Source organism: Phacochoerus africanus, chromosome 5 (genome assembly GCF_016906955.1).
Source record: "Phacochoerus africanus isolate WHEZ1 chromosome 5, ROS_Pafr_v1, whole genome shotgun sequence".
NCBI classification, from domain to species: domain Eukaryota; kingdom Metazoa; phylum Chordata; class Mammalia; order Artiodactyla; family Suidae; genus Phacochoerus; species Phacochoerus africanus.
In genome coordinates, this window is record NC_062548.1 from 77,792,990 (window position 1) to 77,811,188 (window position 18,199).

At 41.1% G+C, this 18,199-nt stretch overlaps 1 protein-coding gene across 1 annotated transcript; it reads left to right on the top strand.

The window, feature by feature from the left end:
- Positions 1-4,966: 4,966 nt before the first annotated feature.
- On the top strand, positions 4,967-16,575 carry GKN2 (gastrokine 2). The gene is made up of 7 exons (XM_047782801.1): positions 4,967-5,089; positions 9,689-9,853; positions 10,760-10,813; positions 11,245-11,382; positions 14,362-14,472; positions 15,117-15,273; positions 16,392-16,575. The coding sequence occupies exons 1-7, from the start codon at positions 4,967-4,969 to the stop codon at positions 16,472-16,474; spliced, it is 831 nt and encodes a 276-aa protein (XP_047638757.1). The 3' UTR covers positions 16,475-16,575.
- Positions 16,576-18,199: the final 1,624 nt, after the last annotated feature.

Here is an 18,199-nt window from a genome sequence, read left to right on the forward strand (position 1 = left end):
AAATTAGTGCTAGTATATATTTCTTTACTAATTTACTTATCCTACATTTTTGTATATTATGTGTATCTTTATATAACAAGTGAGTTTCTTGAAAATAACATATGGTTGGGACTTATTTTTCTTATGCACTCTGACAATCTCTTTTTTTCTTGGTATATTTTGATCATTCATATTTAAAGTAATTATTGATATAGTTGGCTTAATATCTATCATATTTGTAACTATTTTGCCCTCTAGGTTTTTTTTTGTTTTTGTTTTTTTTTTGTCTTTTTAGGGCTGCACCCATAGCATATGGAAGTTCCCGCGGCATATGGAGGTTCCCAGGCTAGGAGTCAAGTTGGAGATGTAGCCGCTGGCCTATACCACAGCCACAGCAATGCTCGATCCAAGCCATGTCTGAGACCTACACCACAGCTCACCGTCACGCCGAATCCTTAACCCACTGAGTGAGGTCAGGGATCAAACCCGCGTCCTCGTAGATCCTAGTTGGATTCGTTTCCACTGTGCCACAACAGGAACTCCCCTCTTGGTCCTTTTAAACAGTTTTTTTTAAGAGCAGGTTTTTTTGGTTTTTGTTTCGTTTTGTTTTGTTTTTAGGGCTGCACCTGCGGCACATGCTGGCCTATACCACAACACCAGATCCGAGCCATGTCTGCAACCTACACTACCGCTCACGGCAACGCCAAATCCTTAACCTACTGAGCAAGGCCAGGGATTGAACCTGTAACCTCATGGTTACTAGTTGGATTCATTTCTGCTGCACCACAAGGGGATCTCCTAAGAGCAGTTTTTAAAAATTCAGTTTCTATTCCCACCAAGAGAACAAGACAAATTTTTTTTTTTGCCTTGTGCTCACTAAAAGAAATAAATGGTTCCTTATTAACTTACTGATTTGCAATTTCTTAATAACTGAAAAGATTGAAGGTGCCTTATGTATAGTAGTGACCATAATATTAAATAACATTTATTGAGAACCTCTTGTGTCTGTTACTCTCCTAAGTTCTTTATATGTGTGCCCTCATTTAAGCTTCACAGTAACACGTGAGGAGACCTTTTCTTTACAGATGAGGACATGGGGACACAGAGATGTAACATAATTGCCAAAGATGACACAGTGAGTAACTAGAAAACCTAAACGATTCAGATCCAGGCAGGATGTGTCAGAAGCCTTAACTCATAACCATCTCCTATTATTTTGCTTCCTCTAATCATGTCTCTGTCCATTAAAGAAATGTTACAGGTGTTCATGTTCTTCCTTGTGGATGTGTAAAATATTTTATAAGTTGAGTTTTTTTCTCATAAATTCTCATATGTCCCTATTTTTATATGTTGAAAATGTTTCCCTCAGTTTTCAGTTTGTTTTAAATTTTGCTTATTTGTTACGCTTAATGAATATTATTTTCCTAATCAGGTTTATCAAAATATAGTCTATAAATAGTAGAGTTTATCTTTATGGTTACATTTCTATGAGTGTTGACCGATACATACAGTCATGAAACCACCAGCACAATCAACATAGCACATTGCCGTCCCTCCCCAAAGTGTTCCTCGTGCCCTTCAGAGGTGACCCTACCGCTTGACTCCCAGCTCCTGCAAACCTCTCATCTGGTTCCTCCCCTTTTAGTTTTTTATCTTTCTAAAATTTCAAATAAATTGAATCATCTGGTACACACTCTTCTGATTCTGGCTGCTTTCCCTCAGAGTAATGCATTAGAGATTCACCTGTGTTGTGTATCAGGGGTTGGTTTTTTTTTTTTTTTGCTAGGTAGTATTTCATTGTATAAATGTACCGCAGTTGACCTATCCAGTCGCCGGATTGAAAGGCAATTGGGTGATTTCCTATTTCGGGTGATTACAAATAAAGCTGCTGTTAGGTATTTATATTTGGTTCTAATGTGTACATATATTTTCACTTCCCTTGGGTAAAGAAATAGGAATGGGATTTCTGGATTATGTCCTAATTATATTTAACTTTATGGGAAATTGGCAAACTGTTTTCCAAAGTAGTTGCAGCATCTTGCATTCCTGCCAGCAGTGTATGATTGTTTCATTTGCTCCACGCATTTGACAACACTTGGGCTTTTCAGTTTTGTTAGCTTGTTGTGGTTTTGCCATTCTAATGCAGAACGGGTTTGAATTTGCATTTTCCTAATTACCAGTTGAGGCTGAGCTCTATGTTTTGTACATACTTGCATTTGTATATTTTCTTTGGTGAACCATTTTTTCATGTTTTTCACCCATTTTAAAAACTGAAATATGTTTGATTGTTAAATGTGGAAGTTTTTTTTATATATTATAGATAGATCTTTTATCAGATATGTATTTTGCCAATATTTTCTCCCAGTCTGTGGCTTTTATTTTCTTGATCTTAACCGTATCTTTGGAAAAACAGAATTTTTAAACTCTTTTGAAGTCCAATTTTTTAATTTTGGACTTTCATGACTTTGAAAGTATAATGTTAGCTGAAGTTTTTTATAGATGACTTTTATCAGGAGGAATAAATTCCTTTTTAAAAACCTTTTTGGGAGTTCCCATCGTGGCACAGTGAAAAAGAATCCAACCAGTATCCGTGAGGACGCGTGTTCAACCCCTGGCCTTGTTCACTGGGTTAAGGATCTGGTGTGGCTGTGGCTATGGTATAGACAGGCAGCCGTTAACTCCCATTCGATCCCTAGCCTGGGAACTTCCATATGCCACAGGTGTGGCCCTAAAAAAAAAAAAAAAAAAAACCTTGTTGAAGTATAATTAACATATAACATTATATTTATTTCAACTGCACAATTTGATTTTTAAAAATGAATTATCTCTCTTACATTTTCATTTACGTTTATATATCTTTCCTCTTGGGGTTTATTCTAATATTTTTAGGCTTAAAAAGTCATTTTTTCCTTTGTGTTGCCAAAACCAGATCAAAGTTTATTGTATTTTCTCTTACTATTTTTTCATTGTTTCTTTTACATTATGTACATTGTTTACATGTATTTTAAAAATTAATTTGGAATTAATTTTTCTTATGGTAGGATCTCTATTAGCTTGCCCTAATAAATATATTCTCATCCCAGGGCCATTTAGAGTTGGATATTTCTTTCTTTCTTTTTGTCTTTTAGGGCCACACCCTCGGCATATGGAGGTTCCCAGGCTAGGGGTCGAATCAGAGCCGCAGCTGCTGGCCTACCCCACAGCCACAGCAACGCAGGATCTGAATCATATCTGTGACCTACACCACAGCTCACGGCAACTCCAGATCCTTAACCCATTAAGGGAGGCCAGGGATTGAACTGACAACTCATGGTTATTAGTTGGGTTTGTTACTGCTGAGCCACGATGGGAAGTCCTATTTTATTATTATTTTTAATTGAAGTATAGTTGATTTACAATGTTGTGTTAGTTTCAGGTGCACAACAAAGTGATTCAGATATATACGTACATATATATACATACACACACACTATATATTCCTTTTCAGATTCTTTTCCCACATAACTTATTATAAAATATTGAGTATATTTCCCTGTGCTATCCTGTTGGTTCCTTGTTGGTTATCTATCTTATATATAGTGTGGTGCATAATATCTGTATTTTAATATTTATGTTTCATAATGGACAGAAAACTCTGAGAACAGATACTCATTTGGTCAGGTTTCATTCTTCAATCCATTTCAGAATATTTTTCTGGTGATTTTCTTAAGATAGGCTGTCATTAAGAACCAACAGAAGAAAGGAAATAAAGGATGGAAGGAGAGAAGAAAGGAAGACAACATGGATAAAGGTCATATGAAAGGAGAAGAACATTGTGAATGGTGAGGTGTCTGGGATGTGGAGGGAAAGGACAGGAAAGTATTTGAGTGGTTTGAGTGCCTTTTGTGGCAATTGAGTACATGAACCTATGACCATGTCTCTTCTCCTTCATTTAGAATATTTCCCACTCATCCCACTTTGGGAGATAAGTTTGGAACAAGACTATAAGAATGAGTTACATGCCAAGTTGAGACTTCAACTCCATGCTATAATTGATTTTTTTTTTTTTAAGGGCTACACCTGCAGCATATGGAAGTTCCTGGGCTAGGGGTCAAATCGGAGCTACAGCTGTGGCCTATGCCACAGCTACAGCCATGGCAATGCCAGATCTGAGCCACATCTGCGACCTACAGCACAGCTTGAGGCAATACCTGATCCTTAACCCACTATGTGAGGCTAGGGATCAAACCCGAATCCTCATGGATACGAGTCGGATTCTTAACCTGCTGAGCCACAACAGGAACTCCAACGGTTGAATTTTTAACAGAGAAATTTTAACAAGTTTTTGGACACAAGAGCAATTTAGACAAAATGGTGTTTTTAGGTCTTTAAAAAATTTTTTATTATAGTTGAATTACAATGTCCTGTCAATTTCTGCTATACAGCAAAGCAACCCAGTTATAACATATGTACATTCTTTTTCTCATATTATCTTCCATCACGTTCCATCGCAAGTGATTGGATATAGTTCCCTGTTCTATACAGCAGGATTTCATGCTTATCCACTCTGGATGAAACAATGGAAAACTTGGAAAAAGGAAGACAATGCTGGCCTTTTGTATGTCCAAAGGCTGTCTGGTTTCCTCTTTTTGGCACAGAGCTAAGCATCATTTCCCTCACATCTAGATAGGGCCATGTGACTGGTCCTTACCAGTGAATGATGAGTAGATGTGGTCTTTTTCATTCTGAAGACGATGTTGTAGAGCAGATGTGTCTTCTTCGTGCTATTGGTCTAAACGCTCATCTGCCAGTTTGTTGATTCCAGCATCACCACAAAACTACATATTGAAGGTGAGGAAGCTGCATATGGAAGCAGCTGGAAGCCACAAGTCATCACTTAGAAGGGAGCCACCCACCATGAGGTCATCCGTAGTGGGCTTTATGTGAATGAGAAGTAAAAGTTTATGTTGTCAAATCATTGAGATTTAGGTGTTGCTAATCCATTGTGATGGGGAGAGTGTGCGGTGGGGAGGACAAGGAATGGAGCTTGAGGTCATGGATTAGTAAGAAAGGCACAAATGGTAGAGGCATTGCAGAGGAAAATGGTAGAAGCAGCAAGGATGACTTCCAGGTGAGCCTGAATGCCTGGAGGAAGCTGTCAGCAGAAATAACAATGTCCAGAAACAAGACTGTTGCGGGGGGAAGAATCTAACAGCTTTAATTTTAGACCTGTGGAGTCTCGTATATTATCGTATGTCCAAAGGTAAAAGCCTGGTAAATTAAAAAAGAATTGCAGAAGTAAATTGTATGCATGTGTGTAAGAGAGGAAGAGAGAAGTATTGCAAAAATAGGGGATGCGGATCTCATAATAAAAAAGGTATAGTTGGAGTTCCCATCGTGGTGCAGTGGAAACAAATCTGACTAGGAATGATGAGGTTGCAGGTTCAACCCCTGGCCTCGCTCAGTGGGTTAAGGATCTGGCATTGCCGTGAGCTGTGGTGTAGGTCACAGACACGGCTCGGATCTGGCGTTGCTGTGGCTGTGGTATAGGCCAGCGACTACAGCTCTGATTGAACCCCTAGGCTGGAAACCTCCATTTGCCACGAGTGTGGCCCTAAAAAAACAAAGAAAAAAAAAGGGGAGGTAATAGTTAAAATGTGTTCAAACTTATGTAAAGAAAGGCAACTAACAAAATCAATAGTTGGGAGTGGATTCACTATTTAGTTTGAACAATAAAACAAGTATTGTCTAGCTAGCTAATATCTAATCTTTGCATATATATATTATGCAAATATATTTATCATACATATAAAACCTTGGCCATGTTTCTTAACCTGTTTTAATCTTAGTTTCCTCATGAGGGGTTTGGACAGGACTTGAAACAACCGTTTCAATTAAAATCACTCATGGGAGTTTAAAAGTCTACACGGCTGTGCCCCTTCCCTGACCCACCAAAATCAGTGTCCAAGGTGTGGGGAAGGCCAGCGGGACACCCTTCCATGTCAGTGATTCCACAGCCTCAGTGAGGAGCTGGGCAGCTTAGTCACGAACTTCATTTATAACAGCTTTTACAAGCACAGTGTCTCATTCCCCCCATTTAAAAGTTTTACACTTGAGTTGTGGCAGGCTTGCTTCCAAGGCTATTTTTCGGTCAAGAAACATTCTGGACCCAGAAGGCTCCTTGCTAATCCCTCCATTTCAGCAAAGCAAGAAGTGACCCTTAGCAACGAATCAGAGAGGATGTAGAGTACTTGTTGCCACTGTTGACTTCTAGAGTCAGATGGGGCTCCCAATTCCTGCCCTTGACATTGGCATAATGTCAAAATGTTACATTCATTTTCTCTGTAAAATGTTCGTCTATCTGTAAAAGGAAACATTGATAGGCAGTAACCTACTCGATTGTTGTAAGAATCAAATGAATTAATATATGCGAAGTGCTCAGAAAATGCTACAACATATTAAATGCTCCATAAATGCCAACAATTGTCATTGTTGGCTCAAAAGACTCAGGACTCCCGAGGACAGGAGGGAGACAAAGTCGAGGGAGGGCGTAATATCTCTCTCTGTCCTAATACCTGCAGATGTGATTTAGGGAGACTCTGGAGCCAGATATGGGAGAAAATTTGCAGATGTACTACAGAACTGTCATACTTCTTGCTGTTACTATCTGAAAAAGATTTTTTAAAAGATAGCATGTTTTAATCCTTCTGAACTACCAGGGTAGGGGAATTCCAGTGAACGAGGTAACCCCCAAATTATCCAGATGTCTGCTTTTTAAAAGTCCTATTTTTAGGAGTTCCTGTCGTGGCTCAGTGGTTAACGGATTTGACTAGGAACAATGAGGTTGCGGGTTTGATCTCTGGCCTTGCTCAGTGGGTGAAGGATTGCCATGAGCTGTAGTGTAGGTTGCAGAAGTGGCTTGGATCTCACATTGCTGTGGCTGTGGTGTAGGCCAACAGCTACAGCTCCCATTAGACTCCTGGCCTGGGAATCTCCATATGCTGCGGGAGCGGCCCTAGAAAAGGCAAAAAAAAAAAAAAAAGTCCTATTTTTAAAAAGCTGCTGCTTAGGAATTCATTCCAGCTGTAGAAAAAGAACATAATTTACACTATTTCTTTGTTTTCTGTAGTGGTTTTCCATATTGAACCTTCTACAATTTATAGGTACTGTTTTTTGGCTTTTTGTGGGTTTTTTTTGTTTGTTTGGTTTTTGGGTTTTTTTTTTTGTTGTTGTTGTTGTATTTCCCCACCTTCTGAGTACATGATCCCACCCTCATGCTACCTAGCCATTTCTTCCTTTCTTTTTCTTTTTAGGGCCACACCTGCAGCATATGGAAATTCCCAGGCTAGGGGTTGAATCAGAGATGCAGTTGTTGGTCTACACCACAGCCACAGAAACACCAGATCTGAGCCGTGTCCATGACCAACACAACAGCTCGAAGCAATGCCAGAGGCTTGACCCACTGAGGAAGGCCAGGGATGGAACCTGCATCCTCATGGATACCAGTCGGGTTTGTTACCACTGAGCCACAGCAGGAATTCCTGAGCCACAACGGGAACTTCTGATGGTGGCATTATAAAAATTACTCAAGTTGGACTTTACTGGATTTTTTAAACCTGAGAATTTCTCAGTACATTTCAAGATAACTAGAAATGGATAACTCATAGTTTTGAAGGCGCTTGGGGCCAGGCTTAATGTAAAAATTCAGTTAACCCTAGTAATTGGGCGGAGAGATCTCTGAGCTTTGTTTGTCAGGAAACTGGCACCAAGTCTCAAGGGGAGGAGAAATAAAGTCCTAAGACTGCTTTTTCTCAAAGCAGACCCCCAGACACTGTCCTCACTTTTAGTCTCGTATCCACCCCTTGGGAGGAAGAATTCAACGAGCAGGGCAGGGATTAAAAGACATTGAGTGGGGTCCCAACTCAGGTCTTAAAGGCAGACTTTACCATCAGGGGAGGTTCAGGAATACTAGATAGAGATAGCCTCGAGATGTTTGTGTAGAGCAAGCATCTTGCGATATTTTTAAAGGGTGGAAATTGAAATCTCAAGTGTAACCCAGAGCCGATAAGAGGGAGTATTTACAGAGTAACCAAGTGACAAATTTTCACAGCTGAGTAACGAACTTCACTGATATCAGGTTGTGTGGTTGCGTCTCGATCTCGATAAAGGAGTTTGCTGGGGTGTGTCCATGATATGGATGCAGTCTTTTCCAAAGTGAGCATTCTAGAAAGGGATTTCCACACCTAAAGCCAATATAAAGGGGAGACGTTGCCCCGGGCAGACTCACTTGCTCCAGTATCTTCCCTTCAGGCAAAATGAAAATCCTGGTGAGTATTTGTTTCTGCTTCTTTGTACTCTTATCGGGGCTGCTTGCAGAGAATATTCATGTGCAATGTGCCTGGGCTTTCAGGGATTTTAGACAGACACCATGCTTGCTTCTAAGCTTCTGTGATTGAATTAATGATGTCCCTGGCAGGAACAGTGTTGAGTATTAAGTCCCTATTTATTTGTCCATTGCCTGTTTTTTGAGATGTTAATTGAAAAATATATAGAAAGAAATTTGGAGATCCTAGAGAATTTTAATGTGTAATATTTTAATTACGATTGCTTATTATGAACTTCAGAGGGAATGTAGGCATTTTAGGACAACTGTATTTACTACCTCAAAGGGGTGATTTAAAAATAATGATATCAGGAGTTCCCGTCGTGGCGCAGTGGTTAACGAATCCGACTAGGAACCATGAGGTTGCGGGTTCGGTCCCTGCCCTTGCTCAGTGGGTTAAGGATCCGGCGTTGCCGTGAGCTGTGGTGTAGGTTGCAGACGTGGCTCGGATCCCGCGTTGCTGTGGCTCTGGCGTAGGCTGGTGGCTACAGCTCCGATTCAACCCCTAGCCTGGGAACTTCCATATGCCGTGGGAGCGGCCCAAGAAATAGCAACAACAACAACAACAATAACAACAACAAAAGACAAAAAAAAAATGATATCAATAATACTACTAATAATAGCAGTTGTCATTTGCCAAGTGTGTCCTAGGACCTAGGCTCAACATTCACAAGAATCATTTCAACCATTCACTTCAACACCTCTGTGAACTGAGTTGTACTGACCTATTCTACAGGTGAGGAGACTGAGGCACAGAGGAAAGTGATTTCCCCAAGCAGGTAAATGTGGGACTTAGGCTTGAAATTTACCCATTTTAGGCCTCACTTACAGGAGCAATCACGGCAAAGTGACGCTGCCATGACCACTCCAGCTGATCCTGTAGCTCCGCATCACCAGTCTCCGTGGATAGAGGACTCTGTTCTGACACAGAATGGAACCCCATCCCCAGTCTCTGTCCCTTATTCTCATTGAGCTGTTGAGGGAGAAAGCAAAATAAATACCTCCCCATAAGGTATGGAAGACATCAGCCTAAGGAGTTCTCTCTCTCAGGGTCTCTTGATTTTCCAACAAGAGCTCTACCCCTGAAACATACACTTGGAACCGGGTGTAGTAATCACGGTGTTGGGTGAGGTGTTATATGGGGCCAGGGGACACTTCTTAAAATCTTGCTAATCATACCGCTAAGGTGCTCAGCTCTCCAACCACCTATTCAAACCTCTGTATCAGATCCATTAAGCAGAATACAGAGGAGTGTCAGAGGTTACTAGAGCTGGCCGGGAGTCTGGGTGGTCCCTATGGCAGGTTGGATATCTGCACACCGGTCCAGGTTTGTCATTTTACCCACAGACACCAGGAGAGAAGGTTATTGCTGAGATGCAAAGGGAAGTAGGAAAATCCCATTGGCAGGTCCTGAAAATACCTGCCTTCCTGCAGACCCCCTCCGTCAGCAGTCTCAATGAGAGTGCAGTGCACTCTGATGTTCAGAAGAGAACACAAAGCTGGGATCAGCATGTTGGCTGAGATGCTCATATAACTGCGGCAAAGTGCCAGAAGTGCCTCCCTGTCTGTCTCATGATCTGCTGGAGTAACACTTATCTGATGGCATCACCAGGAAGAATGTCGAGGTTTTCCTTGCTGTCAGTCTCAAAAGCTAATCATACCTCCAAGCATCTGATTTTCATAGTTTCCCTTAGGAATAATCCACTATGTCTCTATGTTAGGAGTTCCCCTTGTGGCTCAGCCAAAATGAATCTGACTAGTATCCATGAGGATGCAGGTTCAATCCCTGGCCTCGCTCAGTGAGTTAAGGATCTGGTGTAGTCTGCAGACATGGCTCGAGTCCTGCATTGTTGTGGCTGTGGTGTAGGCCAGTGGCTACAGCTCTGATTCAACTCCTAGCCTGGGAACCTCTATATATACGCCTTGGGTGTGGCCCCCCGAAAGACAAAATCAATCAATCAATCAAATCAATTTTACTCTCTCTGGCTCAAGGGATTAAATTAAAAAACAAAAACAGGAAACACAACTTGACACCTGTAAACCCAAAACCAGGGTGAATAACACCAGGGTACTCCCCGTAGTAGAATGAGTTCTTCCTCCTGGCTCACCTCCCTCAGGTTTTTTTTTTTTTTTTTTTTCTGGCACAAGAACACATGCTTTCTAGAAGGTTGTGATGTTGGCAAAGGTGGGGAATTGGGTAACAAAAGTAGAACCTGTGTCTGAAAAATAGCATGAACTCAATACTCAATAAACACCTGTCAAATGAATGAATGTGTATTTCCACACTTTGGAAATGGACCGTTGACCATCCATGATCACCTACCAGTGTCCCCAAGTATATACTTTCTGAGTTATTTGTGCTTGTCCTGTCCAGTGTCACCTCATGTCCCCACCCTTAACAACTGGTCTGTTTTTCAGGTGGTATTTCTGGTGGCACTGACCATCTTTGGGACACAATCTCACGGAAATGAGGTGAGTTGTTCACTATAGACTTTGTAGTTTGGAGCTATTGGGAGAAGAAGAAGATAGGAGATAATCTGGAGGATGATAGAGGGTCTACATGCCCTATTTGGGGTGGAACCCCAGAAATAAGCAATTATAGGAACATGGTTGATTCTGACTTTTCAATCCCAAGCCCTTAAAAGATGTAGCTCATTGCTTTAAAATGTGGTCAATTTCATTTCTCATGTCATGTCATTGTTTAGCCCATGTATAATATAGTGAACTGTGAAGAAGACCTTTCCCTGGTTATTTTAGCATGGGCTTTGGGTCTGGGATGCCAGTGAAAAGCTTTCAGGGTTCAATCTCTTGTTCAAAGCAATGGAAAACTTGAATCTGCTGGGAGGGTTACCTTTCAAATAAATGTGATTTATGAAAAAAACATTATGTCTTTGTCAACCTAGGTTTATAATATCATCAGCTCAACCGCCAATGGTGGCCAGATTCAGGAGACAATGACAATTGACAATGAAAAAAATACTGCCACCGTTAACATCCAGGCAGGATCATGCTCCTCTACCACGATTTTTGACTATAAACATGTAAGCAGAAATATTTTATTTTATTTTTTATTTTTTTCCCACTGTATAGCAAGGGGATCAAGTTATCCTTACATGTATACATTTTTCCCCCCACCCTTTGTTCTGTTGCAATATGAGTATCTAGACATAGTTCTCAATGCTGCTCAGCAGGATCTCCTTGTAAATCTATTCTAAGTTGTGTCTGATAAGCCCAAGCTCCCGATCCCTCCCACTCCCTCCCCCTCCCATCAGGCAGCCACAAGTCTTTTCTCCAAGTCCATGATTTTCTTTTCTGAGGAGATGTTCATTTGTACTGGATATTAGATTCCAGTTATAAGTGATATCATATGGTATTTGTCTTTATCTTTCTGGCTCATTTCACTCAGTATGAGATTCTCTAATTCCATCCATGAGCAGAAATATTTTATATTCTTCAAGAATAGTCCTCTGAAGGATGGAGGGACAGCCATTTATCATGAATTTGAATTCCAAGGTCTATCTTCACAATTCTTTCAGAATTTCCTTATTTCTGCCTTTTCCTTTAAATAGTCAAGCAGCTGATTAAAAAACAAACAGAATCATTTCTAATTTTAAAATGTCATGAGATAGGAAGCATACAAATTTGCTTGACATTTTTTGGTGGAAAGTGTAATGATGTTGTCTCACTACAGGCTGAGAAAGTGCCTAGAAGAGAGACCAAACCCCAAGGCAAGGCCTGGCACAAGGCTTCCCCAAATATTTGTCAAATGAATAAACGAATGAAATATTTTTCTAACACACAAAAAATTATGCAGGAAGGACCATCATGAAACAAGCAGTTACAAAATAGCAGAAATCCAGTCAACTCTGTACATTGAACTATGTACATAGGATATGCAATAAATCATACTACTTCTGGAAGAATGAAAGTATGTTAACTAAAAACATTAAACAGTTTCCAAGTTTCAGTTACCCATATTAATAAGAGGTCTCAGAAAACTGCTCAGAAAACTTATTCTGTCCTTGATCCATTTATTTATTTGCTTGTTTTCCATTTGTTTGACCTGGCAATGAGCCTGCTCTTACCTACAGAGTGGGTATAAGTAGTCTGGAGTCCATCACATTGGACATTTGAACTGCTTTTCTTCTTTTCTTGTAGAGCCCTCCTCATTGCCTCAGCCCCATTGGTATTGGGAGTTCCGTGACATATTTGAAAGTATAGAGTTTTTAAAAGCTATGGTTTACAAGGAAGTTGTGCCAGAATTTTTCTAAGCAGATGGAAATCCCAAAAGAATCTTAAAAAAACTAGTATGCTGAGGATATGGTTTAAGCCTCTTCCACTATCACCAGGCTTGATCTCATTCACTTTTTGAATTTTAGGAATTGACACTTTGTGAGAACTGAAAAATAGGAACTAGAAGAGTTTATATTATATATGACCTCCCAGGCCTTAAAGTTACTTGGAACTATGTAGAGAAAAATTACACTCTTGGAGTTCCCGTCGTGGCTCAGTGGTTACCGAACCCGACTAGGAACTATGAGGTTTTGGGTTCAATCCCTGGCCTCGCTCAGTGGATTAAGGATCTGGTGTTGCCGTGAGCTGTGGTGTAGGTCACAGATGCAGCTCTGATTCTGCGTTGCTGTGGCTGTGCTACAGCTCCAATTCAACCCCTAGCCTGGGAACTTCCACATGCCACAGGTGCAGCCCTAGAAAAGCCAAAAGGCCAAAAAGCCAAAAAGAAAAAAAAAATTACACTCTGGTAAAGCTTAGATGGTCTTAGGTTCTTTTTGGCTCCAAAGTCCTCACCCTCCATTGTTCTTTCAATCCCAGTTCCCTCCAACCCATCCTTTTCCAGCCTGCTTGGGTTTGAGGTGGAGAAAGGATGGAGATACGATGGTAAAGGGAGGGAGGGGAGAATCAATGAAACATGTATGTGTGGGGTGGGGAAGGCGGCTGTGGGTATGTTGAGGAGAGTTTCTTTTCTCTCTCTCTTTTTTTTTTTTCCTTGTCTTTTTGCCATTTCTTGGGCGGCTCCCATGGCATATGGAGGTTCCCAGGCTAGGGGTCCAATCGGAGCTGTAGCCACCAGCCTTTGCCAGAGTCACAGCAACGCCAGATCAGAGCTGCATCTGCCACCTACACCACAGCACACGGCAACACCAGATCCTTAACCCACTGAGCAAGGCCAGGGATCGAACCTGCAACCTCATGGTTCCTAGTTGGATTCGTTAACCACTGAGCCATGACGGGAACTCCAAGGAGAGTTTCTAAGGCAGCCCTGTTGTGTAGAACTCTCCGCAAGGTGGAAATGTTCTATATCCACATGTTCCAACAGGAAAGCGATTGGCCGCTTGTGGCTGCTGAGCATTTGAAACGTGTGACAAAGGGAGTACATTTTCAATGTTATTTAATTTGAACTTAAATTTAAATGGCGACATGGGGCTGGTAACTAACCCCCTGGAGGGCACAGTTCTAAAGAATATCATATTGACTCCAAATTGAGGAAGAGACAGAGCCACATCAACAGAAAGAGCCAGAGAGCTGCTTCTTCTCAATCGTTCAAACCCTGAACTGCAGACCCAAAATATGAAAAGTGTGGCGCAAATTATGCGTTCACACAAATTCAGAAAGAGAAATGACAACTAAACGAGATCCTGCTGTATAGCATGAGAAACTATATCTAGTCACTGATGATGGAGCATGATGGAGGATAATGTGAGAAAAAGAATATATATGTGTATGTGTGACTGGGTCACTTTGCTGTATAGTAGAAAACTGACAGAACTCTGTAAACCAGATATAATGGGAAAAAAATCATTTAAAAAGGGGAAAAAAAAGCAGTGACAACTGAAAAAGCAAAACGACTGTAAAAGAAGTCAAATGGGTAGAACTGGTTGCAGGCTGAAAAGCAGCCACATACACTCACTGCACAAGCTCAAGACTTTCCTCAAGGCTCATCCTCACCAAGTTTGGAACCCAGAGAGCTGGGAGGGGCAATAACTGTGCTCTTGCTGCTTCAGGGCTACATCGCGTCCAGGGTGCTCTCCCGAAGAGCTTGCTACATCCTGAAGATGGACCACAAAGCCATTCCTGCGCTGGACGAACTCAAACGGTATACCTTCGAGAAGCAGGTAATTCTGGGATAACCATAAGTATACCCTGCTCTAGAGCTAGGGCAAGACTGGTGCCCATGGAGAAATGAAGAAGGTATGGGAAAAGATCATAATATTATAACTTACCATGGATATGGTAAAGCATTCTTACGTTTATTGATTTTGAGAGCAGGAATACATCATTAAGCTTGGGTTCCACGATACAGCTCCCAGTACAAGAACTTATAAGAAGTTCCCATGTCTTTGTAGAAAGGACTGGACAGTCTCTTCTCAGAGCAGTGCTCTTAAGAAACAGTGATGAGCAGAAAGACCAATGAGGTTATGGTATCCAGTGACACAAAGGGGCAAAGAAATAACACAGGAGAGTGAGAATAAAGAAAGGGCATGAGGCTAGCTAGCAACCTGGGGTTTCATTCTCCCTTTTGCATCTTCTCAGCTGGCACAGGATTCATTCTCTCTGGGTTTCACTGTCACCAGCTGCAAAAGAACTTTGGTAATAATGAGGCTTCTCCACAGACCAAGTGGTCAGAAGGAGATGATGTCTTGACATCCCTGACCACCTTCTGTTTAATAACCTGAAAAAAAGGCACAATTTAGCATAAGGTTGATTAGCTTACGTCCATTTATTTCATCTGATCCTGCTCTATTGTGCTGTGTTCCAGACTCTGAAGAACATGTTCTCTGATAAATACATCTGGGTCAAGTACAACCCACTGCGGTCTCTGATCACAAATGTGGATTGGTTCCTGTTTGGGTCACCCATCAGGCAACTCTGCGAAAATGTCCCCTTGTATAAGGGGGAAGTGGTTGATAAGACAAGTGAGTACCAAGAAATCATTTCTTTACCAAACATATTCTGATGCCTCCACTAGGCCAGGCACTCTGCTAGGTGTTGTGTGAGATATGAATAAACATGAAGCATGAAACATGACTCAATTTGGCTTACTTTGGAATGAAATACCTACCATGCATGGAAATCGTGCTAAATGTTAGGGAGGCACAGAAGTGAATAAAACTCTGCCCCCGCAAGGAACCTATAGTCTGGTGGAAAAGTTCATGAGTTAAGATAGAGGATGGAATAAAAAAAAGGTTCCTGGGTCCCAAGGAAAAACTACTGGAATCTTTAAAGTACAGACATGGGGCTGGTAACTAACCCCCTGGAGTTAATTGGAGGGTATTGCGTAGTTGAAAGTTAAGAGTACTTATTAAGCGTTCTTAACACACACACACACACACACACACACACACACACGACTTACCCATGTTAACTATGTGAGGTGATGGATGTGTTATCTTGATCTTCTACAATGTATATTTTTATCAGATTATCACATAGAACATTTTAAATACATACAAACGTATCCGTCCATTCTTTCTCAAAAAAAGTTTAAAAGTAGTCTCAGGATCTAGGATAAAATTGGTTCAAGGAAGAGCAGGCAAAGTGAACTGTCAGACAGGAAAGAAAAACCCTGATTCATCCACATAACATATGGCACTGCAGTCATTGCTGATATTTTTTACAGAAAATTGCTAAATATGGCAGAGTGGCCAGAGTGAGAGGCTGACAGAGATGTGTGATGAAGAGAAATTCCCCAGAGTAGTGGGAGGTGATAAAGAAGGAAAGAACTAGCCTTTATTGCCTTTCTGTTGCCCTGAAAAAAACCAGAAATGTTTCTTTTAATAAGGTCATTAGGCATGACATCAATGCAGAATGCCTTGGCCTCGTTCGACTTGAGCCAGACAGCTCTTCCAGGAACTGTCAGTCTTATTTAAGCTAACATATCTTTAGTCTTTACAACACAAGCATAGTTAAAATCTTGGGTAACATGAACCTCCATGTACAACCCCTGCTCAAGACGTTTACAAAAGGGTATTGGTTTGCTGAATTGTAATAACTCCTTAATTCTCTTTCTTTAAAAATGTCCCTCCTTTTTCAGATGATGCCAGTGCTGGAGCCTGTGCAAAGGTGGGGCTCCTGGGCATCTTGGGAATTTCCGTCTGCGCAGACCTTCATGTTTAAGGCATCAGCCCACTGGTTTCATCTTTTCAAAGAAATACACCCTTGGCTTCCACCCAACAGCCCAATTAAATTCTTTCTCAATGCCGCAACTAATACTGAGATTCGGTAGTAAAACATAATAATATATTTGTAACTATCTGGGTGTGTGCTTTTTTGTGTAAATAGCAAAGGGCAGCCAAACAATGTTTACATCAATATACGGAAGGAAAGAAATTGCCAAGATTTCAAATAAAGTGCATAATGTAAAAATCCTCAGATAATATAAGTGAGTCACATTCATATTAGGGTGGTCAGCTATGTACAAGTCTCCATTTTTGCATCTGACACTTAGACCAGCTCCCCATCTGTCCATCCAACATACTGGGGCAGCGGAGGTAGAGCAGGGGTTCAGGTGGCAGTGACTTCTACCTGGGAAGGGTGGGTTAGTTACACCCTCATCAGATAACTTGACTGCTCGGATGAGGAAAACTACCCACGCAGGTGTCTTTTAGCTCATCAAAGAGTAGATTCTCCCTTAATAAACACTATCGTGATATATTTTGTCCCAGAATGAGGAGAGCGAGAAGAATACCCACCACCCAGAGAAAGATGCGCGTTGCTGAAAATCTTAGCAAGAAGGACCTAACTGGGAATGTCAAGTCCATATAGAAAAAGAAAATAATTTCTAATATTTCGAATCAATTCTGTAAGGTGGCAAATTCACAGATCATGGAGTTGTTCTCATAGGGGCTGGTCAGCGAGTACAAGTGCAGAACAAAGAGGAACCACTTTAATAAGAAGGTCTGTCTGTCATCAGCTGCTCCTGTTCCTCACACTGTAATCCATTCCTTCATAACCACTGATGACTATATTTAAAGCACTGACCATGTGCTCGGCGCTGGGATAGATATGCTGGCAAAACTACCACGGTAAAGAAAGTGGTTTTCTTGTTAGGGAAGTGGGTCATTTATATGAAAACTTTTGATAACAACGGTCAAGAGTGTGTAATGAAGTGCCAAATGAATGGTAGAGTGTATGAGCTGGGACCCTGGTGTTTGCCAGGGATGGATCCCAAATCAAAATAACCAAGTCAAGGGGTTACTGTGGAATTTATAATCTCAGCTCATCATAGAAAGATAGGGATATTCTGGTCTTGGTTGGGTAGTTAGAACTAGGTGCTAGACGGTGGCCGGACTGTATCTTTTTCCACTCTCAACTGTCACTACGTGTCAGCCTCAAGATCTCACACTGGCTTTCTCCGTGGTGGTACAACCCACATCACTGTAAGCCCTGAGGTCCCCATCTTCCCTGTGACATCATCAGAGAGGAAAGGACTCAGTTCTAATTTCAAATTAGTTTTAATTAAAAAATCTCTGGAAGGATGTGGAGAAAAAGGAGTCCTTGGTATTGTTGGTTGGAATATAAATTAGTACAGCTACTACATAAAATGATATAGAGGTTATTCAAACAAAAAAAACTAGAATAGAACTACCACATGATTCAGCAGTTCCACCCTTGCGTATACATTTCCAAAGGAAATAAAAACACTATTTCTAATTCTATGCACCCTTATGTTCATTGGAGCTTTATTTGCATAACCAAGATATGGAAGCAACCTAAGTGTCAACCCATAGATGAATAGGTAAATACGATGTATATATATACACAATGGAACAAATGGAATGGATAAAGATACATAGACAGGGAGTTCCCGTCGTGGCGCAGTGGTTAACGAATCCGACTAGG

Excerpts from the sequence above, each read along its gene's own strand:
- GKN2 (XM_047782801.1), top strand. The coding sequence starts at position 4,967 with ATGGGGAGAGTGTGCGGTGGGGAGGACAAGGAATGGAGCTTGAGGTCA. Across the intron at positions 5,090-9,688 it reads GCAGCAAGGATGACTTCCAG|ACACCAGGAGAGAAGGTTAT; the intron begins GTGAGCCTGAAT and ends TTTTACCCACAG. Across the intron at positions 9,854-10,759 it reads CACAAAGCTGGGATCAGCAT|GTGGTATTTCTGGTGGCACT; the intron begins GTTGGCTGAGAT and ends TCTGTTTTTCAG.